The sequence below is a fragment of the Cydia fagiglandana genome, chromosome 10 (genome assembly GCF_963556715.1).
Source record: "Cydia fagiglandana chromosome 10, ilCydFagi1.1, whole genome shotgun sequence".
Taxonomy (NCBI): domain Eukaryota; kingdom Metazoa; phylum Arthropoda; class Insecta; order Lepidoptera; family Tortricidae; genus Cydia; species Cydia fagiglandana.
The window spans coordinates 6,176,030-6,200,376 of NC_085941.1; the positions used below are offsets into that span (position 1 = coordinate 6,176,030).

The 24,347-nt window shown below is 38.8% G+C and overlaps 4 protein-coding genes across 4 annotated transcripts in view; 2 read left to right on the forward strand and 2 right to left on the reverse strand.

Annotated features, from left to right (window-relative positions):
- Positions 1-922: 922 nt before the first annotated feature.
- LOC134668090 (transmembrane protein 39A) lies at positions 923-13,847 on the reverse strand. Its single transcript, XM_063525571.1, has 8 exons — positions 13,526-13,847; positions 12,890-13,162; positions 11,613-11,752; positions 10,160-10,258; positions 9,424-9,643; positions 8,949-9,102; positions 8,026-8,165; positions 923-1,241 (listed from the first exon to the last, which is right to left on the reverse strand). Exons 1-8 carry the CDS (start codon positions 13,766-13,768, stop codon positions 1,002-1,004), a joined length of 1,509 nt encoding a protein of 502 aa, XP_063381641.1. The 5' UTR covers positions 13,769-13,847; the 3' UTR covers positions 923-1,001.
- Positions 13,848-14,502: 655 nt separating this feature from the next.
- Positions 14,503-16,707, forward strand: LOC134668419 (membrane-bound transcription factor site-2 protease). The gene is made up of 2 exons (XM_063525900.1): positions 14,503-14,698; positions 14,786-16,707. Exons 1-2 carry the CDS (start codon positions 14,624-14,626, stop codon positions 16,196-16,198), a joined length of 1,488 nt encoding a protein of 495 aa, XP_063381970.1. The 5' UTR covers positions 14,503-14,623; the 3' UTR covers positions 16,199-16,707.
- Positions 16,708-17,093: 386 nt separating this feature from the next.
- On the reverse strand, positions 17,094-17,682 carry LOC134668420 (LYR motif-containing protein 2). Its single transcript, XM_063525901.1, has 2 exons — positions 17,535-17,682; positions 17,094-17,453 (listed from the first exon to the last, which is right to left on the reverse strand). The coding sequence occupies exons 1-2, from the start codon at positions 17,574-17,576 to the stop codon at positions 17,232-17,234; spliced, it is 264 nt and encodes an 87-aa protein (XP_063381971.1). The 5' UTR covers positions 17,577-17,682; the 3' UTR covers positions 17,094-17,231.
- A 4,819-nt stretch (positions 17,683-22,501) lies between these two features.
- Positions 22,502-24,347, forward strand: part of LOC134668422 (sine oculis-binding protein homolog) — a 42,249-nt gene continuing 40,403 nt past the window's right edge. The window contains exon 1 of the mRNA XM_063525902.1: positions 22,502-22,724. Within this exon, the coding sequence (XP_063381972.1) occupies positions 22,653-22,724 (72 nt within the window). The 5' untranslated portion in view covers positions 22,502-22,652. The remainder of the gene's footprint in view (positions 22,725-24,347) is intronic.

The following is a 24,347-nucleotide window of genomic DNA, read 5'->3' on the forward strand; positions in this document are numbered from 1 at the left end:
GCATAAATGCCTCTCTTGGAGTGGCCGGCGTTGGCCCATCGTGTAGAGGAGCCATTAGCCGTTACACATAAGTATAAGTTATACAATGAATGAATATTTACATTAGCATCATAAGTTGGTGATACACGTTAGGTATCAGAATGGCCAATTTTTTACTTAGAGAAACCATCAATACAACGTTCAACTCAATTCAACAATAGGAAAGTTAAATTAATTTGCATAATTCGTTTTAACAAAATACACGAATAAAAAACGAGGTTTAATCTTTTTTTCGCGCTTTCAATTATTATGCATTCAATAAATCAGCAAAAACTCATAAAGTATTAGGTGGATTAACACAATAATATATGAATGTATAGTGACGTCACACGATACGTATCTCTTGAGTCCAAATTAAAAATGTCTGAGTTTCGAAGTTTCAAGTTGATTTCACTCGTCAGTAAAATAGCGTACTCTGTACTGTATCCACAATTTTACGTTTTCGTAAACCCTCGGATTCAACCTCTTTTTTAATGGGATACGAATTATCAGAGGGTACAAAAATAAACTGAATAATGACATAGGTAGTTGTAATATCAATGGAATATATTTTACTTTGAAGTTTGGACAAAATTTCTGCAATTTGTTTAGTTAACAGATTTTTATCTAACTGCAAAATAAATCGTGGAAATATAGTGATCCATTTAAACTGACAGAATTGGAAGAACATGCTAGTCGAAGTCAGTCTTAATATTCCACAAATTATTCTCAATACAAAACTTTATTCAAAAACGGAGAAATAGAAGATTAAGTACAAAATTACAGGAATTCAATAAGACTTATTGTGAGACAATTTTCAATAGTAAATAACGCTACTTAGAGTTAACCTAACTGAATAGATTCTATCGTGAGTCAATCTTATCTTAAATAAAACTCACTAAAAGAAAAATAAACATTAATCTTTATTACCAAACATGGCTTCGCTCCTAACATAGGACACACGGAATGACTTTCATCAGTACTTAATTGACAACAGAGTTCTTATCCTGTATCATGTTCTCCGCTTTATAGACCTTCCAGGAGACTAGATAGTCCCTGGCCATCTTGAAGAGGGTGTAATAGTTGATGAAGAGTAATAATATGGTGGCGAGGAAGTTGTGCCAGGGCGCGGAGCTGTACAGCAGGCCCAGCTGAAGGACTATCAACGATAGTTGTGAGCAGAGGAGTAGACAGAGCAGCGTTGATGGGTTGGAGAACACGGTCTGTGGAAAAACAAAGCTGTTAAATACTTGGGACGTTCTAATTGTAATCAAATCACCTAATTGTAGCCCTCTTATATTGCCGTGCCCTTGCAGGGTGTCACATGTATACCTTTATTTTTGTTCCATTCCATCCATGTCTGTAATGTGATATGCAATAAAGTATTCTATTCTATTCTAATTGGGTTATTCCCAGCTGTACTCACCAAGTTACCAGTGGTAACAACTTCTTCTTCTCTCGAAGTTACCCTAAACAGTGGATGCCCAGAAAGCAGCGGTGCTGACATCCCGGACCGTGGCGTCTCTCAAGTCAAATTCAAAGCTGGAGTGCGGGTACGCGGGACAGTCTAGTTGGTGCACCACTTGGTTCTTCTAAGTGGTAACAACTGGGAATTTATTTCCCACATTTTGCTACCACTGGGTTTAACTTGATGGGTCAGGCTGGGAATAACCTTCTAATGGCTTATGGAAGGGAAGGCAGATATCTTTTTCGCTCTTGTTAAATGGGAATGTGACAAAGTAGATTTCGGTTTTTTAAAGCTCAATGTAGGCCCTTAGTGCCCACAGTGCTATGTATGATCCAGGTACCTAGGTTTAGTACTTGAATAAACATAACTATTGTGATTAACCTTCAACGCGGGTCCACGTTAATAGGTATTATATAGCTCTAATTAATAATTAATTACTTAGAATCAAACATTACATCCACATTCCGGCATACGAGCGTTTAATGGACCGTATCTAAAAAAACAACTCCGTAATTTGTACAACTAATTTGATAGGCGGAGACTGTAGGTACCTATAGTTCTCTACAATAATACATAGTTATAAACAAACATTAAATTCACATCTACATTTTATACATAGGATGTTGTGATTTCAGACCTGAAGGTACCTCACCTAGCTACCTAATGTTAGGTACCTGTTGTAAGTAATTAAGTGATTTAAAATAAATAAATAATTTAGCCTAAATACGTCCCATACTTTCCCACGCTGGCCTAAAGCGGGTTGGAGATTTCACATACACCTTTAAATTTCTTTGCGATGTATGAAGGTTTCTTCACGGTGTTTTCCTACACCGAAAAGTGACTGGTAAATTTAATATGAAATGACATTTCGTACACAACTTCCGAAAAACTCATTGGTTTGGTACGAACCGGGGTTCGACCCCGCGACCCCCGTAAAATAATGTTCAAGCCTTTATAAGGCGGAGGGAATATATTTACCATCAGATTTTGAACTTTATATCAAACTGATAGGGTTTAATTTTGCATAATTTCTGACACCCTTAAGCCTTATACGAGTATGTATAAGGTTAAAAATAAGTGTGAATAAGAGCTTCTATTTAATAAGTGGTGTTAGCCAGTACAAGTACTTTAAATAGGTACTTATAATCATCTGAGTGGAATAATGATAATTAATAAAAACTATCCTATGTCCTTTCCCGAGCCTCCGAGCCCGAGCTTGCACAAACAGACAGAGTTTACTTTCGCATTTAGAATATTAGTAAAGATAGGTATACAATTAAATAATAAATCATCCTGTAAGTATAGTACAGTATTTTAATATAATTTTCACCAAACGTAAAATACGTATTGTAATATTATTATTAAACTGCGAGGTAGCTAGCCTGATATTGCCCAATAACATTAGTCTAAATATCAGTACAGCGCGGAGTATGAAATATTCGATTTTGGTAACATCATAATTATTATAAATCTATAGAAATATGAGCGCTCGCTATGTGGGTTTGATAGCAATATTCTCTTTGGTGGCAGATATTTTGTGTGCAAATGATCAGGTAATACCTATTCATATTATGTAATCCATGCTAGTATTTTATACAATCGTGATATAATAGAGAGCTTTTCAGTCGAGTACCGTGTTTAGGCAATGAAGCTTGCTGAGTTGCCTAAGTGAGGTACGAGATTGAAAAGCTTGATTATATCACTATTACAATAGTTTTTATTTAGTATTTATTTATGTTAGGAGAACCAACTGCTTTAAAACTTACAATAGCTAACAAGATTAAAACAGGAAGCCAATTACAGGAACTCACAGGTAGTTACAAAGTATTAAATTAAAAAAGGGTATTATTATAGGGTAGGTTAGAGTCAGATCGTTCAGTAACAGATCCAGGCGGCTTTGCATTTGGTTGGTTAACCAATAAATGCTATAACTACCCGAAACTGTAAAACTTTTTTGTTTACTTTTATTAGGGTTCCGTACCCAAAGGGTAAAACGGGACCCTATTACTAAGACTTCGCTGTCCGTCCGTCCGTCCGTCCGTCTGTCACCAGGCTGTATCTCACGAACCGTGACAGTTGAAATTTTCACAGATGATGTATTTCTGTTGCCGCTGTAACAACAAATACTAAAAACAGAATAAAATAAAGATTTAAATGGGGCTCCCATACAACAAACGTGATTTTTGACCAAAGTTAAGCAACGTCGGGAGTGGTCAGTACTTGGATGGGTGACCGTTTTTTTTTTTGCTTTTTTTTGTTTTTTTTTTAATTATGGTACGGAACCCTTCGTGCGCGAGTCCGACTCGCACTTGCCCGGTTTTTTAAATACCTAAAGATACATACTATAAATTAAATTCCAAATTAAACCTGCTTATCATCATTCAGGTGTACTATGTGTCTCTCGATCACGCCAACGTGACGTACTTCAACCCCGAGTATTTCTCGCAACTCAGCGCCACGTCGACGCGGTTGAGTCGCCGGGACCCCAAATATTACGTGAATATACATGCGGTGCACCTCGTAACTATGGATAACAATGTGACGGTAAAAAAACAACGTAAATATAAAAAGGGCCCCGATGGTTCATCATGATACAAAAAAAAAGTTACGCGAGTAGTTATTTGCTTATTTAAGACTTGCGTCTCGTTTTGTTGAAAATAAATGAGGGCGCCACTTCTACGTACCTAACTGTCATATTTTTGACGTAAAATGCTTAAACATGGCAACAATTTCGTACCTACTTATGGAAATGATAATGATTGTTCCATTTTATTAAATTTTTACTTTTTTATGTCGCACTATGTATATGCACAGTCACAGGCAATAATATGTTACTCTTCGAAGGCCGCAAAAATATGTGACGCGCTCTTATGTCTCTACAAATATGATCGTGTCAGATATTTTTGTGGCCTTCCTTGTGTAAGGCTGGTTTTAGTGTCACACGGACCGTCTGTGCGGGTCGCTCCGCACCGGACCAATATGATTCAGGGAGCGTTACAGAGTAATGCTGACGGGTCCGCGCGGACGGTCGCAGTCGCACAATTGGACAGCTTTCTCATACCATTTGCCGGTACGGAGCGATCCGCACGGACGGTCCGCGTGACACTAAAACCAGCCTAACATATTATGGCAGGTGACTGTAACTGTTGCACAAAATTATTGTAATTTCTAGGTGGACGTAGTGTTTTACGAGTTCCGTAGCAACGAATACAGGCGCGGGTTCGTCGAGATGCACTCCCGATTTTGTGACATGATCCAGAAAAACATCTTCTTCGGACCCGCACTTAGGGCTAATTTGCCTCCTTGCCCAATCCCGCCGGTATCGTATTTCGTTTTCGTTTTAGGATTAGCCAAATACTTAAGTATGCTTTAAGAAAACATGTCTATTGAATGCTTAAGCGCGAAACTCAAAATCAAAATCTTCTCTCTGCCCTTATCCCATGTTATGTGGGGTCGGCACAACATGTAGGTATTTCTCTTCCATTCTCCTCTGCCTTTCTTCACCTCAGCTTTCACTACTTTCTTTCTTATGTCCTCTTTCACACAATCCATCATCCATCATTTTTTAGGGGTTCCGTATCCAAAGGGTAAAAACGGGACCCTATTACTAAGGGCCAGTTGCACCAACCACATTTGACAGCCACTATGAAACTACATAAAAAATTACCGAACTCTTTAGCGATACGAACAGTTTGGTGCAACCGACCCTTAGACTCCGCTGTCCATCTGTTCGTCACCAGGCTGTTGCTAGACAGTTGAAATTTTCACAGATGACGTATTTCTGTTGCTGCTATAACAACAAATACTAAAAACCAAATAAAATAAATATTTAAGTGGGGCTCCCACACAACAAACATGATTTTTTTGCCGTTTTTTGCGTATAATGGTACGGAACCCTTGGTGCGCGAGTCCGACTCGCACTTGGCCGGTTTTTATTCCACATCCGTCCATCAACATTCATCCCTAACCATTTAATGATATTGTTTTCTTTATGTGTTCATGTGTTACTTGCTACAAGACGTGCAGCAAAATCGAATTTTGTATCGAATTTGTAAGCAGCAAAGTACCTAATCCTTTATGTGCTGTTGAGGTTAAAAATACTGTGTCATTTCGCCAAAGTGTATTCCACCTATCCAATTTCTTTGTCCAATATGTATTGCGTCTCTCATTTTGCTTTAACCTCTAGCCGCCCTTACGTCAAACGTTGCCAAGCAAAATGAAATTTTATTTTGTCAACACAAAGTTCAAATTAGAATGGAACAAAAGACCTTTTTATAGGTCTCTGGGCGGCTAGAGGTTAATGAGAGAATGAAACGCACTGACATCGGACAAAGAAATTGGACAGGTCGAATACCACCCCAAAACAAGTTGTACGTTTCAGGGGCCGTACGAAATAAACAACTTCTGGATACCAGATCTCCCTCTCTTGCGCACGTTCCCGTTTAGAAAGGGACGGATATATGTGACCCTTTCTGCAAAATCTCGAGTGGCTGAAGGCTATGTGGACATGGAGATCAAAATAAAGAGGGTAGTATCGCCTCAATTGAACAACACTGATATTGGTTATAAAAAAACATGAATGTACTTTTTTTTTCTATATAGGGATCATCCATTAATTACGTCACACGAATTTCTAGGTTTTTTGACCCCTCCCCCCTCCTTGTCACACTTGGTCACATTTTGCAAATCCCTCCCCACCTGGTGTGACGTCACATTTTAGGCAATTTTGTTTTCAACGAAATCGGCAATACTAACTCGGCATTATTAATTAATTTTCGGTTACTGATGAATAGTGATGAAGTTAAAATGACGTCACAATGTTTGTGACTCCCCCCTCCCCCATGTCACAACATGTCACATTTTCTTGTGACGTAATTAATGGATGACCCCTAACCTCGTGGGTTCCGGAAGCAATTGTGTTATTTTTGTCATGGAAACTTCTGTACTTACTTAATTAAATAACAATCAATATCAAAATCAACTTAAAATTTCACAACTGTAAATCCGTGTAAAACTTTATGAAAAGTAAAGTCTACATTTTACGAGTAATATTGAAGTGTTTACGAAATCAGAAATCATTGAAGTCAACACTGGAAAAAAGTACGGTGAAGTGTAAAAATATGGTTGCACACATCATACTCAAAAATATGTCCCATAGCTCTTATGACAGTGAATTAAGAACTATGGGAAATATTTTTGAGAAGTTATATGCACCCATATTTTTACTAGAGATGCACCGGATATTCGGTTACTATCAGTGTTGCCAACTTGGCATAAATGATGCCAGATCTGGCATATTTTCACTCGCTTTGGCACCAAAATTTTCCATTTAGCATCTGGCATATTTTTTAGCATAATTTAGTCTAAGCCAAATTTGCACCAACTTGGCAGCAACAATATGCGCCATCGCCTTATGTGGTTCATATTTTCACATGAATGTTGACTTTTGTGGGCGGATGGACGTCGACGGACTATATATGTATAATTTTTTTTAAATAGCAAATAAATTCAGTTCAATTTACCTCTGATGTTTTCGTGGATTGACATATTTGAGTTCCGTTTTGCAGATTTGATCAGACAATTAATTGTTTTTACTGAATATTTTTAGACACCATTCATTATTTTAAATGCCTATTTTTAAGTGACATTTTAGCATTTTTTTTAGCATATTTCAAAGAATTTGGCATAATTTTGGCATAATCTAGACATTAGTCTAGCATTTTTTCAAAATCCGAGTTGGCAACACTGGTTACTTTCCGGTATCAGGCCTATCCGGGCATGATATTAAAATCCGACCGGATACCGGATAGTAAATTTGCTTGATTTTGGAGTAAGATTGGATTTAAGAAACAGTCTTGATCATAGTCGTACTTGTTTATTATTTTAAAACAATTTAAACATTCCATTGAATTGCACGCGCACTCATTTCGAACCTAGAAATGAGTCCGCGCGAACGTTCACTACGAAACAGGTCAAACCTGCAGAATGCGCACCTGTAAAACCGAAATGTAGGTATAGTTTGGCTGGCCGAATATTCGGCGGCCGGATACCTGATATTCGGCCGATGGTCAGGCCGAATATCCGGTATCCGGCCAAACAACTATCCGTTGCATCTCTAGTTTTTACACTTGACTGTACAATACCTTTTTAATAGCTGCATATTATATTAGTGCTCCGTACTGCCCGGACGGGCGGCTGCTATTCATGTATCGCAAGTGTAGCTTGCTCCGTCAAGGGCCTCCACTGCTCCACTGTTGTATGACTACACTTACATTGACGACCGGTCTGGCCTAGCGGGTAGTGAACTTGCCTGTGAAGCCGATGGTGCTGGGTTCGAATCCCGGTAAGGGCATTTATTTCTGTGATGAGCACAGATATTTGTTCCTGGGTCATGGATGTTTTCTATATATTTAAGTATTTGTATATTATATATATCGTTGTCTGAGTACCCACAACACAAGCCTTCTTGAGCTACCGTGGGACTTAGTAAATTTGTGTAAGAATGTCCATATAATATTTATCTATATTTATTTACTTACATAGAACCGCGAATGCTCCGTACTGCCCGGACGCGCGGCCGCGGTTGACGTCACACACGTGTAGGTCGCTCCGTCAAGGGACACCACCGCCCCACGCTGGTATAACTTCAACGGGCTCCACTCGTTAGCTGTGCCCGCGTCTGAAAGCAATCATTCTTGTTTATGTTTTTCTAAGTTCATAATTATGATGTTTATACTCTGGCCGCCAAATTACAATGAAATTAAAGGTGTTTGTTATACTAGGACCATAGACTAGGAATCCTCTAGACCGAGTTTAGAGCAATTATTTCATGCAACCGATGATGCCAAAAATGCGGGGGTGCGCGGGACGAGGTGAGCGAAGTCCCGTACCGTGATTGGTCCGTTCAAAGACACGGACGTCACACAAAGACACTTTCGACTCGAACATGGAGTAAAATTACCGTATGCGTGGCAGAGGGGGTAGCGCGACTATGTTCAGTCTGGAGGATGATTTGTCTGTGACTAGGACTAAATTATTAATAGGACCTAATATTTATTGTTATCCCATAACTGCCCTGTTAACCTAATAATTAGGTAATCCAAAGGCGAACTGGTAAATGTGTCGCTTAACTTCAAACTCGAGTAAATCCATTCGATCCTCTCAGCAAATATCTACCCTATTACTTTTTCTTAATATGGATTTACCCGAGTTTGAAGTTAAGCGACTTAAATGTAGTCTGAATAAATTTAATAGGGGAAAGCCTTAACCGAACGAAACATTAACCTTCGAAGCAAACTTCGCTTGCGCAGTTGGTAGGATCACACGCAATCTGTAGCGGGACCCGCGTATAAAAAGCTTCATACAACTATCTTACATGCATAAGGAGCTTCACGCAGCTCCCACGATGACAGCAAGTGGCAATAGACAGATGCCAGGTACAGTCATCTGCAATGATACGTACCGTCCTGCGTCCAGCGGCCGAGGTGGCGCGCGGCGCGGTGGTGCGTGTCGGCGTAGGCGCCGGGCAGCAGCTGCGCCGCCAGCCGCGCCGCCAGCGCGCCGCACACGCACGCCGTCTGCTGCGACGCCAGGTACACGTCGTAGTACACGTACGACTGCAGACACAACACATTATTAGTCTAAGTAAGGGTGGGAGGTGTCAGGGCTAGAGGAAGATCGCCAATGAGATGGACCAATCAAATCAAAGCCAGTGTGTCGGCCACAGTAAGCGAATGCTCGCGGAAAGCAGCTCTACAGGACAAATGGCGACGTGTCGTTAAACGAAATTAGTCTTATCAAAAAGTCGCCTCACCGGCAAGACTTTATAAATGCCAAAAATATTTTACGTGTTTGACTCTACATTAAGATTGTATTCAGATATGTTTGCTCGCTTCTTTGAATGAGTATGAGCACTAGTGCCTTTAAAATCTACTAACCTGTGCAAAACAGCACGGTATTAGACTAGAGTAGTACGCGCCGACCACCGCGTTGAATATAATCTTCTTGACCCTAAGATTGAAGTCCTGCCGCAGGGAGTCCACCTCGGCGCGGACCTGATCGGGGTCATGCGAGCAGCAATGCAGCGGAGAGTCTGAGTTGCTCAGCTCCAGGAACGGGCTGGATTGCAGCCCGAAGAGGATGAAGTATACCACCGCGCTGTGGAATGGTTAAAATTTAGAATGGTCAAGGGCCACTTGCACCGTCCCACTAGCCCGGGGTTAAACCATTGACCCATAGTCAAATTGTACTAGTAACCATGGTGACTCCAGGTTTAACCGGTTAACTCCAGGTTAGTGAATGGTGCAAGTGGTAGTGGATAAATAAGAATTCTACATACAATAGTCTTGCTTGATAAAGGAAGTATGTACAGTAGAGAATTATTGACAGGATCTGCAATGCGAGGGTTGTGTGATAGGTTTGTATGACTATTCTTAATGTATTGTCAAACTTTATGTCTTTATTAATTTTAGGTTTTATGTTACATCTTTTTGTTTTATACACCTTTGAACTTCTATATGGTATATGGTAAATATCCTCATCTGTGAGGTTACAAGCCGAACAAGTTAGAAGAAGACGTAACGGCAAGGGGATGTTATTACCCCACCCGTCCTTTATAACGCGTTTTTAAACTAAATGGTGTACGTTAAACTTATTTCCATGGTTATTACTTACGGATAGCAGAGATAGAATATCTTGACGATGGGATATTTGAGTGCGATGAAGTACGCGCACCAGGCGAGCGCCCCTATCACCATACCCAGGATGAACATTCTGCAACCATACACGCAAATTGCTGTTATAGCGGTAACTAAAAACTAATGTTCCATAGGAATGACAAGGTAATTGTTACCAATTCCGAAAAGCCGGGTTCACACAGAACGAGCCGCCTCGCGAGGAATTTGCCGCGCGAAGCAGCTCTGTCTGTGTAAACGTGCTGCAGCCGCATTGCCTCGGGTGAGGCACGTCTCTACCGACCAAGCTGTTTCGTGCGGCAATTTCTTCACGAGGCGGCTCGTTCTGTGTGGAATCCACACTGTGGATCCAGCTATTAGGACGTTGTTATGGAACGTGCAATATAAGAAGCAAAGAAAGCGTTACTATCACTAATCCTTGTCATAGTCTCACTTTTAACCTCTAGCCGCCCAGAGACCTATAAAAAGGTCTCCTGTTGCATTCTAATTTGAACTTTGTGTTGACGAAATAAAATTTAATTTTGCTTGGCAAGGTTTGACCTATGGGCGGCTAGAGGTAAATTTTTGCCTACCACCAAATCAAATCGGCTGTTATCCTTACCAAAGCTCGGCGCACAATAGTGACCACAATTACGAAAAATAGGAAATTCGCAACGAGTGGCGAATTTTAAAACACGGAACAAGGAAGTTACCTATTCGCACGTGTATCGTGCAACGTTTTACAGTACATATGGCCCTTCAAATTTTCAACGTAGTAATGTGTTTACTATAGTATCTGGTGTTGTAACCAGGGATGTTACGGAGCTCCGTTTTCGTTTCCGTTAAGACGGAACTTCCGTTTGGTATTACCTACACATCCGTTTCTGTTCCGGTTCCGTTACTTTTGAAACGGAAGTATATCGGATGTCAATGCTTAGCGCGGCAGCGGGACATGAGCAGTGTCCATCAAAAACAAACAGGTTTATACCAGTCATTCGCTCATCGCCCCTCTTGTCACATGCTGCACTAATTTGTTGTTTGGGGGACACAACACCACGGACTATAACATCTCGTCTACCTATCTATCACTCAGGTTCTATTCTGGTTCCGGTTCCGTTTCTGGTTCCGCTTTCGTTTCCGATTCCGTTAAACGAAACTGAAAACATCTGTTTTCGTTTTCGGTTCCGATAAAACCACATCCGTTACATCCCTGGTTGTAACGTAGCAGTCGTAGCAGTCGTAGCATCAGATGTGCTGTAAAATGTGTGTGCCTCATAAAAAGTGTAACACTAATCGCAGGCACACGCCCCGCAAGTTATCTTCATAATTTTTTTTTCTTAATTTTCATAGAGGCTTTCGTACACTCGTGGTGACGATGCCAGCCTCATAGGAGAGTTCACGTGTGTAACTCTCAGACCTTAATTCAAGATAAGTTATCTTCATAATGGACATACCTAGCAGCCACGATGCCGTGGGGCAACGCTGGCGGCGCCAGTGTGGCTTTGAGCAGCTGAACAACTAGACTCAGCAACAGACGACGGGACAGCAACGTCACTATGAAAGCGACTAGGTGAGGATCTATGAGGTAGAAGTTCTGGAACAAATTGTTTGTTTTTTTTTAAATCCATATAAGGATAGGTAAAGACGGATTAGTTGAATATCATAAGATAAATTAAGTTGTTGAAAGGTATGTGGCCAGACGGATCCACACAGAACGAGCATACGCGCGAGGCAATTTCCTCGCACACAAGCCGGCCAGTGTAGACGTGCCTCAGCCTAGGCAGCGCGCGCGAGGCACGTGTTCACTGGCCGTTTTGAGCGCGAAGAAATTGCCTCGCGCATATGCTCGCTCTGTCTGTGTGGACCTGGCTATCAACTCACATTTCTTATAGGTGTACATTTACCCTCTTTTTCCCCCTTTTTATTCAGGACTCTTTGTGTAAGTAAATAAAAAGGATTAACATTCAATTAAAGTGTTATTCATAACTATAGTACTGTAGTATAGTTATGAAAATATGGGGCATTATCTATGAAAAGGGAGCTTATTGTCGATGGCGCTTACGCCGCACAGGATCGCGCGGCATTGTATTCATAACGGAGCATCGTTAATAATGGCGTAAGCGCCATCGACAATAATGTCCCTTTTCATAGATAATGCCTCATTGCAGTTTCAATTTTAGCAACTAGAGAGACGCGCATTTTTAAAACTGGGATATATCTTTGAGTTTTTATAATTTATTTTCGAGGTGGTTGAATTTAGAGCCAAGATTCTCTAGAAATAGTGGCATTTATTCATAAACGAAGATAAAAAAAACCGGGCAAGTGCGAGTCGGACTCGCGCACGAAGGGTTCCGTACCATAAAGCAAAAAAAAAAAAGAAAAAATGCAAAAAGAAAACGGTCACCCATCCAAGTACTGACCACGCCCGACGTTGCTTAACTTTGGTCAAAAATCACGTTTGCTGTATGGGAGCCCCACTTAAATCTTTATTTTATTCTGTTTTTAGTATTTGTTGTTATAGCGGCAACAGAAATACATCATCTGTGAAAATTTCAACTGTCTAGCTATCACGGTTCGTGAGATACAGCCTGGTGACAGACGGACGGACGGACGGACGGACGGACAGCGAAGTCTTAGTAATAGGGTCCCGTTTTACCCTTTGGGTACGGAACCCTAAAAAAGTTAAGGAGGAGGAGGAAACATGCTACTTGAATTAGTTAAAAATACTCACCATAGATTGGTTAGTATAAGAATGTGGTAGCCACCATGCCGTCCTATACAGATTGAGGAACTGGAGCCCCGTAGCCACCACCGTAAAGACAAATGTCATCGCCTCAAATAGCAGCTCCGGATCGTGGGGTATGCACGGGAACGGGATATGCTTGGGTGGGGAAGGCCCCTCCACGAGCTTAGTGTCGAGTGTAGCTGGGGTGGGGGATAGACGGACACGCCCCACTCGCTTCCCATTGCTGTTCACATCCTCCTCCTGAGGTGATGATGTGCCCTGAAAACATTTAGTTTCATCTTATAGCAAAAATAATTATTGATGGCATCAGATTCCTATGCAATACCAAACAGTACAGATATAACCTATATTATATCCCACAAAATAAATACGACAAAATATCATAAAACCCAAAAATAGTTCTGAGTAAGAGTAACTCGTCTCCAAGCTTCCTACCTTACCTAGGCCATAGTTCGCCTTAACATCTGGACTGACCCACTGACGAGCAGTAGCAAGGGTAGGTAAACTTAAAGCAATTTTTGAGTACAGTTACAAGTTTGTTATTGCTGGATCTCATTAAAATAAACCGAATGCAACGCCGACCGAAAACTTTGAAGTAACATATTGTTTCGCGGTGTATACCTTTTTACAAACGCCAGAAGACTTCTTAGGACCTGGCGGTGTCATTTTACAAGTGATCGGCGGCAAGGGCCGCTTCACAAGCGGGTCTTTGATGATTTTCCGTCGTCTAGAGATCGCTGTGGACGCTGTGTTGTTCACTTGCGCGTATGCCCAACGTCTCGCCAGGAGTATAGTCAAGCAGCCGACGACCGCTGGCAGGAAGAATACGACAAAAGGTCCACTTTCATTTTCGGTACAACTCATCACTCACATGTTAAAATGTTTTATAAAGTGTCACGATTAATTTGTTTGCGATACACATACACCAATGCACGTACGTAAATTGAAAAGTTGAAAACGTCAAATCGGAGATCGAATCGAATCCAATGTTACCAAGTTAAGATTTTAAATTTTATCGCAGTGAATGCGATTGCGGACATTGCGGTCAATAAACGAATTACGATATTTACCTGTTATAAAACGTAAATATTTTATTACTGTACATGTTATAAAAACGTATATAATATTTCCGGTCGAGCGCATCATCAAAATGTCGTTAATTATTGAATTAAATAGTAAAAGCAATCGATTCAAAATCACAAAATCGTGTCGATATTATTTACTAATGGCAAGCTCCACGTGCGTTCCAATTTAGCAAATCATAAATATTTTAAGTACGTTTGTGGGGTCAGAGGTCGAAGGACCTTAGTTTACATGGTGAACGCTTAATTCGATCTTTGCTTAATGAAATTGGGGATATCTCACAGTGCATATTATGAAAAATAACTGAATCGTGCAAAAATCCATTTGCTTATTAATTTGCCTTTGCAGCAATATCTCAAGTGGAATGCTACTGTCAAAATTTGTTACCTCTGTTTTTTCTAATACCGTTTTGAACACCAATCATATCGTTACCATTCATATGTTTCTAAAAGCGCGCTTTTATGATTGGTTAGTAAAAGAAAATTGATGAAAACAAATTTAATTTCACAGGAGTTGTGCAAAAGATAAAAAATCCGCAGCACCGGTGAAGACGAGAAAAATAATAACATTGAGATAGAACATTTAATTAATAACGCGAAGATGATTTAAAGACATACAAACATTTCTTCTGCAAAAATGTCTTTCACAGTACTATGTACTTTTGTTGTGGCCTTCTATGTTGTAATATGGTTTTTCGATTCATTCTTCAAGGTATGTATTTCCGGCGACGCTGTTGTTATTTAAAAATGCCGCAAAATAACGTTGTATTGTGATTAAACATAACAATTAATTCCACAGAGTTGTATGCACTACCCGTACTACGCGTTCCTCGAAGGCACCGGCTTCAAAGTGGGGATTTTAAATTTCTCATGGGCCACAACTGCATTTAACAGGTTTCTCTATCGCTGGAGCAAGAATCTGACCCACCTTCTAAATAAATGGTTCGGTGTTGGCTACATTGTAAGCATCTGGATATTACTACCATTTTCCTTATGGACACTGGTTAATTTTATCTATAAACATTTTAATGAAAGTATTCATCTAAGCACTGCTCCGGAAGTAAAAGCTATTCTACCCGGATTTAATATACCCGCATCAGATTTCTGGGTGTACTTTTTAGCTATGGCTATGAGTAGTATTTTCCATGAGTTAGGGCATGCTTTAACCGCTTGCCAACATGATGTGCAACTGTTGTCAGTAGGAATATCTGTTTTTGCAATCATCCCAATAGCATTTGTCCAGCTAAATGGGGATCATGTAGTGGCTCTTCCTGTAGCTAAACGATTAAGGATATTTTGTGCCGGAGTGTGGCATAACCTTGCCCTTGCTTTTTTTGCATTGATGATTTTTATGGCTACTCCAATTTTATTCAGTGTCGCTTATGAAACTGATTTAGGAGTTAAAGTTGTGGGTTTCACTTATGATTCCATTTTAAATGATGTCAGGGGCTTAGAAACAGATGACATAGTTACCTCTGTTAATAACTGTGTCATTAAAAACTCTAAAGATTGGGTTTCATGTCTGCAAATGGCCCATGAGCGATATGGGATCTGTACAAGTGCAGAATTTGTAGCTCAAAATGATGAAATCATGATGGAGACTGTTAAAGAGAATGATGTTGTGGAATGCTGTAGAAAAGATGACATTTACAGTTTATGTTTTGAGTATATGGAACCAAAAGTGGGTACCGACTCGGTCTTACCAGGACAATATTCATGCCTCAAACCAAGAGATATGGTGAAGGATAGTTTTAAAAAATGTACAGAAGCTGGGGGGTATTCATGTCCGCGCAGCATGCACTGTCTTCGGCCGGTTCTTAACAACCATACTTATTTAATGGTCATTGAGCGTAAAGATGACAATGCCATCCTGTTTATAGGGTTGCCATATGAATTGCATAAAACTGTTTTTGTAGATCAGTATTTCCCTAGATCTCCTATATTTTCATTATTCTCTCCGACACAAGTTGAGAAACTACTGAAATATATATTCATGCTTTCCATGGGTTTAGCATTTCTGAACATATTGCCTTGCTATGGAACTGATGGTTCTTTCATAGCTAAGGACTTGGTCACTATATTGGCCAGGTACTTAAACAAAAGTAGTGATTTTGTCACATTTTTTCATATTTTTACTATTGTTATTGGCACTGGGATGACAGTTCCAATTTTAATGTATCTTTTCTATCAAGCAGTTTTTGTGGATAATTAGATAATGTATAGTCTGCTTGGTAGAACTCATTAGCATTTATTTACATTTAAATGTGACAAGTCTGATGTGTACCTATAATAATTGAATTATGCTACAATTGGTTTTTAACTCAATTCCTACATTTTACTTACTACAAATACTTTAGTTTGAACAAATGGTAATGCCAGTCTGGTATAAGATGTTATAGGCTTAAAAATAAAATGTAGTATATAATAAGACATGCATTTAAGACTGTACATCTTAGTTGCCATGTATTTAAGGTGGTGAGAGAAATGAGGCACTGTAAATAAATAGTTGAGAAAAAGTATAAAACACTTGTACATGTTTTATTATTAATATATAATTATACAATGCTTGAAAGCACAATTTATTTAAGACTTGTACATAGTGTAGATAGTTTATAATAAAAAACTAACATAATTTCTATTACATTGGTAATTATTTCTCTAGCTGTAGGTACATTGAAAGTTACTAAGTAAGTTTATACTGCAAAACGTAATTCAAGACCAAAAAAAGTGAGACAATGTTGCCATTGCAATAATTTGTTTCTAAAATTGTAAATTCCTTTTGATAAATAATCACGCTAAGATAATTTATTCATTAGTAATTTTACTCCTACTATTTAAAAAAGTACTTTTATTTATTTATTTGTACATAAATACAAGACATGCTAGTAAAAAAGTGGCAACATTTCTTACTTTTTTTGGTCTTGAATTACGTTTTGCAGTATAGTAAAAACTGATGTAAACATTTATAGTTATAAATGTTTACATCATGACAATGTGACTACAAAATGTATTGAATGTTGTTTGTAAACCTAACTTTACAAATCAAATGTTATGATCATGAACAAACGGGAATAAATAAAATCTCATTATAAATGAAATAAGGCTTTTAAATAAAATACATTATCTTTATTTCACAACGATTAGCTCTTCAACTTTCATAACTGATTCCCTAAGTAAAATAATTATGCAGTTGGGTTCACTTCATTTGATACAGACTAAAGTGGAATTTGAATTCTAGTTTATTTTCATGATCTACTTAAAGCTAAAGATTTTTCTAAATCCTGTAACGCCTTTTTCCCATAAAACAACATAGATTTTATAGTTGCTTCATCTGTATGATGTTTGTTATTCCTGAAATCAGTCCTGGCCCATTCCTTCAACTCTAGGCGCGTCGATTCATCAGATACATATCGCAGTGTTCTAAATATATCCCTGTATAGCTTCAAAACTTCTTGGCGCAGCATAAACTGTAAATTTAACACAATATAAACAATTACAAATCAAAATTCCAAGTAGTTTATGTAATAAGATTTAGTAGTATAATATACCTGCTTGAGACTCAGGGCTGCTTTTGGTAGTTTAGATGACATTTTAAATATCTTGCTTATGAAACAATGATCATAAAATTATGAACATCATTGGCTTAATTATATTTTAAATCGCAAAAATTTACGAATGCTACTATCAAAACAATGAAGTAAGACAGCTGTCAACGCTGACATTTCAGTATATTTTTAAGTTCTTGACGCCGTTTCATTATACGCGATTTGGGAACTTGTTTTGTGGTTGTGTTTAAGACATTGTTCAATGCTAGTAGAGTCAGTCCATGAAAAGTCTGCAGGGGATTTGATAGCCCACGCAGTGCACGTGTTATTTTAAACGTCAAATTTCTATGTAATTATGACGTATACATGACGCACTGCGTGGGCTATCAAATCCGCTGCAGACTTTTCTTGGTCTAACTCTAAGAAAAATGAATCTAAAAAAATCTTATCCAGTAGATCCCACATTCATAATGTAGATGGCCTAACCAGTGGCGTAGCTAGCATGGGTGGCACCCGGTGCGGAAATTGTGGGTGTCACCCCAAAATTCAATCAAAATTGTAAAATATATTTAAAAAGAGTAGAGATTTTACGAATTTTTATAGGTGGCACTACTGATGTTCACGGTCGGGTGTCACCCCTAAATGGGTGACACCCGGGACGGACCGCCCCCGCCGCCCCCACCTAGCTACGCCCCAGTGGCCTAACAGCGAAATATTTTCAGAGACGGTTTTTAATGCTAAACGTTCGGCTTATATTTTAATTACAATAAAGTGAGAATAAAATACTTTCGCATACCATTTATCATATCGTCAGCTAGCCACCTATGCATTATTATATAAATTAGCACTATGAATACTATAATTTTCTGTTAAAAAAAATATATTCTAGTTGTCTATTCTCCACCAGCGATAAGTCGAAGATGACATTTTATCCCACGTGCTTTGAAACCCTCGCAACGCTCAAGATTCCATGTTTCGAACCACTCGCTACGATCGTGGTTCAATTTTGGAATCTTTCGCTTGCTCGGGTATCAATATTAGCACGAGCGGTTTAACAACAACTGCCCCCTTGTAAAACACATAACTATATACATATCAAAGAATATAATACTCACTATACATATTCAAATTTTCTATACATTGCGAATTAGATTAACGTAGAAATAGACATAGTTTAGTTATATGGAATTGCCGTAAGATGGCGTTGTAGTTCTTTTCGCGCTAACGACAAACAAAATGATTTTCGCTACACTTAGCGAAAATCATTTTGTTTCAAAACATTCAACTGGTGAGTTATGAACTCTAGATGATAGAAATAAAAGAAAGTCCCAAATTCAAAAGCGTATAAATTTATTTGGGTCTTATAATGAGGATAGGTAGTTTAAATAAACACGCTCCTAACTCTATACAGGATGGCCCATTTAGGTCGGTCAGTATGGGAAAATCTGAATCCCTAAAAATGGATTTCGTTCATTTCGAAAACTTACTAAAATAAATTAAAGGATATGAAAACAATGCAACAATGATTAAATAATTATATTTAACGGGTGATCAATGATCATATAGAGAAGCATTTTGTCAGTTAAGTATACAGCCAATACAGCAGTTTTGCAGAGGCCAAAAAAAAACCAGCCATCAAGTGCGAGTCAGACTCGCGCAAGAGGGTTCCGTACCATTACGCAAAAAAATCACGTTTGTTGTATGGGGGCCCCACTTATATAGCGGCAACAGAAATACATCATCTGTGAACATTTCAACTGTCTAGCTATCATGGTTCGTGAGATACAGCCTGGTGACAGACAGACAGATGGGACAGCAGAGTCTTAGTAATTAGGGTCCCCTTTTTACCCTTTGGGTACGGAACCCTAGAAAAACTATGACAAAAAGTTCCTGAAACATTAATTTTATACCAACGTTTCACGTCAGCCATAGTGGCTGTGTCCTTTAAACTATCATCGTTTTACTCGCAGTGAAATTTCTTATAGTATATTATACATATAATTTCTTATATTCTATAATATCGTTGTTTATCGACTAAGCCAATCTGTGTAAGAATGTCCTATAAAATCATTCATTCATTCAATTGTTTCATAATCGTTCTAACAGAAAATATTCTGCTCCTCAAAGGAACATATTTTTTTCAATAACTTTTAAAATTTATGAAGTCTTGTATTCAATGTACACCATCATCATTGTAATTGGCGTTGCTTGCCACGCTTTATAAATCACAAAATTAGCAATACATTGCGTCTTAAAATAATCTTAAAAACTGTACTAAATATCGAATAAAAGTTATTTTTAAAAGTCGCTGATGTGACATTCTCATTCAAAAGGTAGAGGGACCACTTTGTCCTTTACCATAAAGACGAAATTTTATTGTATCTTTATACAAATAACCTGTCAGAGAGAGTCCTTATGGCAAGGATAAAGTGGTACCTTTTGATTGCGAACGTCACGAATGTTGGTCAGTATGAGGACTTGAGGAGCCTACATTTTATTTTTAAATATACTTACAACATACCTACTCCCACACTATGAAAAGACTTAATATAATTATGCCTCCGAATGAAATAAATACACTGTAATGGCTCCTCTACACGATGGGCCAACGCCGGCCACTCCAGGGGACGCATTTATGCGTTAGATTAGAGGGAGCAAGTGGCCGGCGTTGGCCCATCGTGTAGAGGAGCCATAATGTTCATCTAACAAGCACCCTACCCGCGTAGGTAGCCTTCCCCGCGTACGACGTTCATGCAAAGTTTTATTTTGCCAAATAGTAAAAAACCGATGTTGAAATTATGAATGTTGTCTCGATGTGGCATTATAATAATGTAGACGTAAACTTAATAACATGTTTTTTTTTTGTGGCAGATACATGATTTTGATACGAAAAAAAAAGAACAAAAATAAAAGCGGTGGATGAATTTGACACACATTTGTTTGAATAACATATTATAATATCCTGTGAAGTACAGCACTTCACTTACCGACTATAATTTTATTTTAGGCATTTTAGGTTCACTATTAGGTATTATCGGTCACCTACGCGCTGGACAGACCTGATAAAATCTGCGACACAAACCACCATAGTCCAATGTTCCCGTAACGCCGAAGACCGTGGCAAATGGAGGCACATTGCGAGGGCTGCGTTATCCACAATAGATACGTCTCATCATACAACCACGACCACTCTGTCAAGAGTGAACGACTGAGGAGGATTAGGTATTTATTAAATGTCATTATACCCGTGGATGGGAGGATTTAGATCTAATTTTAGCACTATAGACCACATATTTGTAGTCAAACAAGTAATCGAAAAACTAACAGAATTCAGGAAAATATACTACTTAGCATTTGTGGACTACAATAAGGCTTTTGACAGCTTAAAGCATGCGAGCATATGGAGCGCCCTGCTACAGCAAGGAGTAAACAAAAAATACATTCGGATTATCAAAGAAATATACAATAACTGTACTTCGGCAATCCAACTAGAAGCCATGGGAACAGAATTTTCTATCAGTAAAGGGGTGCGACAGGGCGACCCACTCTCACCAAAATTATTCTCAGCCGTGCTAGAGCACCTATTTCGAAACCTCAACTGGGATCATCAAGGCATAAACATAAATGGTAAAAAACTTAGCCACCTGAGATTTGCGGACGATCTAGTGCTATTTGCGCAAAGTGCCCAATCACTACAAGAAATGTTAGAGCAACTCGCTGAGCAAAGCGCTGAAGTAGGACTAACAATGAACACAGAGAAGACCAAGGTTATGTCAAACCACACCAAAAATCTTATACTTGTCCATGGAAAAGAGATTGAATATGTCGAGGAATACACATATCTAGGACAAATTATAACAGGTTCAAACATGACAAGTAAAGAAATTGAAAAAAGAACTGTTAACGCATGGAAAGCCTACTGATCATTGAGAGACATTCTAAAAAACCAAGATTTACCATTGTCCTGCAAATCAAAGGTATTTGATATGTGTGTTCTACCATGTATGACTTACGGATGTCAAACCTGGGCAGTAACTAAGAAAGATCTCCAAAAATTAAAAGTTTGCCAACACAACATGGAAAGATCAATCTTATCTGTAAAAAGGAAAGACAAAGTCAGACTGACAGATATTAGAAAGAAAACTAAAATTAAGGATGTATCAGTGACTGTAAAAACGTTAAAATGGAAATGGGCTGGACATATGGCAAGAGAAGGTAAAAATAAGTGGGATAGAGAGGTGGCGGAATGGTATCCTAGAGATAGAAAGAGGAGAGAAGGGAGACCATTAATGAGGTGGTCAGATGACATCAAGAAGCATGCGGGAGTAAACTGGATTAGGACGGCACAGGATAGAGAGACATGGAGAGAACTGGAGGAGGCCTATGCCAAGAAGGCAGACTAAAATACTAAAAACAGTGACATTAAAATATATTTATTAAAAATTTGATAGGAAAGATATTAAAACTAATATAATGATAAATGAAATGTGAATTTATTTAAATGCAATATGTAATAATTCTATTTTGGTCAATAAAGGCTATTCTTATCTTATCTTATACCCTTGGATGAAAATGACACAAAATGCGTGTGTACGTTGGAAGCCACTTTGCTTTTACAGGGAAACAAAGAATTTCATCTCGAATATTCTTAATACCGAATGCTGTTTAAAAAATGAAATATCTAAATTTCTACCTAAGCAAATACCTAGGATGACACAAATTTATTAGATATTAAAATTATTATTAGGTTTAGTGTGTGGTCTGAAAACTATATGTAAAAAATAAGCAACATTAATAATCTTATAACTTCAAAAGTTATTGCTACCGGACTATAAGCTGAAAGCACTAGTACAGATTATATACCTACAAGCGCTCACGAAAGCTCGCGCACGCGCGCTGAAGCCCCGCCCACCGGCGAGCGCGCGAAAAATGTGCTTTTTCCGGCGCACTCCGGCACACCGGCCAATCACGGCTCGCCAGTCGCGGGGCAACCGACGTCCGCGCGACACGTGTGTCTCGCGCTGCGATATGTTTACGCGTGCGCTAAACTTACGCGACGAAAACTTTTAAATAAAAATTATTGACTGTTGTTTTAGTGCGAAACAAAGTGGAACTTAGAAAATGGACTCAAGCACGAGCAAACCTTCGTCACCGCCGAAACCCATAAAAAAGGAGAACGAAGAAGAAATCAAGGTATGAAATTTTATATTTGTATTCCGACATTGATGTGAATTTCCGTTGTTCCCGAGCTGGCTTTGGCAGCGCGATCGCGTAAGAGGAGACGGCGAGTCGTATTTTTAAATTCGATATGCTCACGTCAAGGGGACCTCCACAAAAGCACGGGGTTACGCCGAATAAATTATCAAGTGTACGGTTACAATATTAATTACAATTTGCGATACACAATAAAACTCGTGTAATATCACGTTTTCGAGGCCTTTTCCAGCCATTAAAGTGTGTAACACGATCTCTGAAGCGCGCTCGGATCGCTGTAACCGGAGCTGCTGGATGTTTTGATAATAGATATAGGCGGCGCTTCTGTCTGCGTGTGTACCGACACCGGCCGGGGTGTGTGTGCGTGCGGGGTAATTTTAGACGTTCCTTTGCTCAAAACGTAACCCGAGACCGTCCCAGGCCGCAAGTCGACGCTACAATTTATTGTTTTCATCTGATAATCGCACCGTGCCTTGTATAATTGCGTAAACATATTAAAAAGTTGCGATTGTTGTCTATGGCCGCCCCCGCTGCTCGCGCGCATTTATTTTGGCGACGCAGAAATAGTTTGACATGTCAATAACCTCATTGGCGGTGTCCACGCGTTGTGACGTCACGGGATCTGCGTGATTTCTTTAAAGTTTGAGGTCAATTGAATTTATCACCCACTCCTATCATTATTCGTGTAGACTGTAGGTAATTATGTCGTAAATTAATGATCGCATTGGTTTAAAAAAAAACATTTTTAATTTTATATCTGTGTTGAATTGCGCATTGCGCGGTAGCGTTAATGGTAGCCTCTTGAGGTATATTTAGGTGTAATGCTACGATTGCCAAGCTTCTCATATGTTCGTCTAAATTTCCTTGTTTCCCGGTTACAAAGCGGGTAGGGTTGCGCCTGCGAGTTGCGTCATTCTGAAGCGTCGTAATCGTAAATCGTCACATTCTCTAAATTTAACAATAGATTCTCGAGTAGTATTAACTGTATTAATGAACAAGTATCAAATAGGTACCTACCTACGTCAAACGTATCAAGTTTCCGAAGGGTGCGTTATTGAGTAATATTTTGAATTTGACCAGGATTTGTAACTCTTCGAGTTTTCTGTAAGAAATGCGCATTAGAATAGTCCATCACACCTAGTTAAATGTTCATCAATAATAGGAAATAGGATTAAGCCAAATGCGTACTGCGTACCTATGTTCCCATATTTTACAACTACACAGCATTTTTTCCTAAAAGCAGTTATTACAAAAACCTGCATTTTTTCTTCAAAAATTTCAAATAGGTCTGAAGCCAGAAGTCTCTGACTGGGAAGTACGCCCGGTATTTTCCGGCCACACTAAAAATATTTTGTTATTTAAATTAACATGGATTATGTACGTATTAGGTATAATAGGTATTAAAGTAAAGGTTTTGTTCAACAAAATATTGCCTGATAACTTCATCAAAACTCAATAAATCTAAACGGTTCATGTCAGAACCAATCTTGATGTAATACGGTTAAAACGCCGTTTAAATTATCCAGATTACGGGACGAATATACGAAATGATATCGTTTTCGTTCTAAATGCAAATTCAACTGAAATTGTCGTACGTCACGT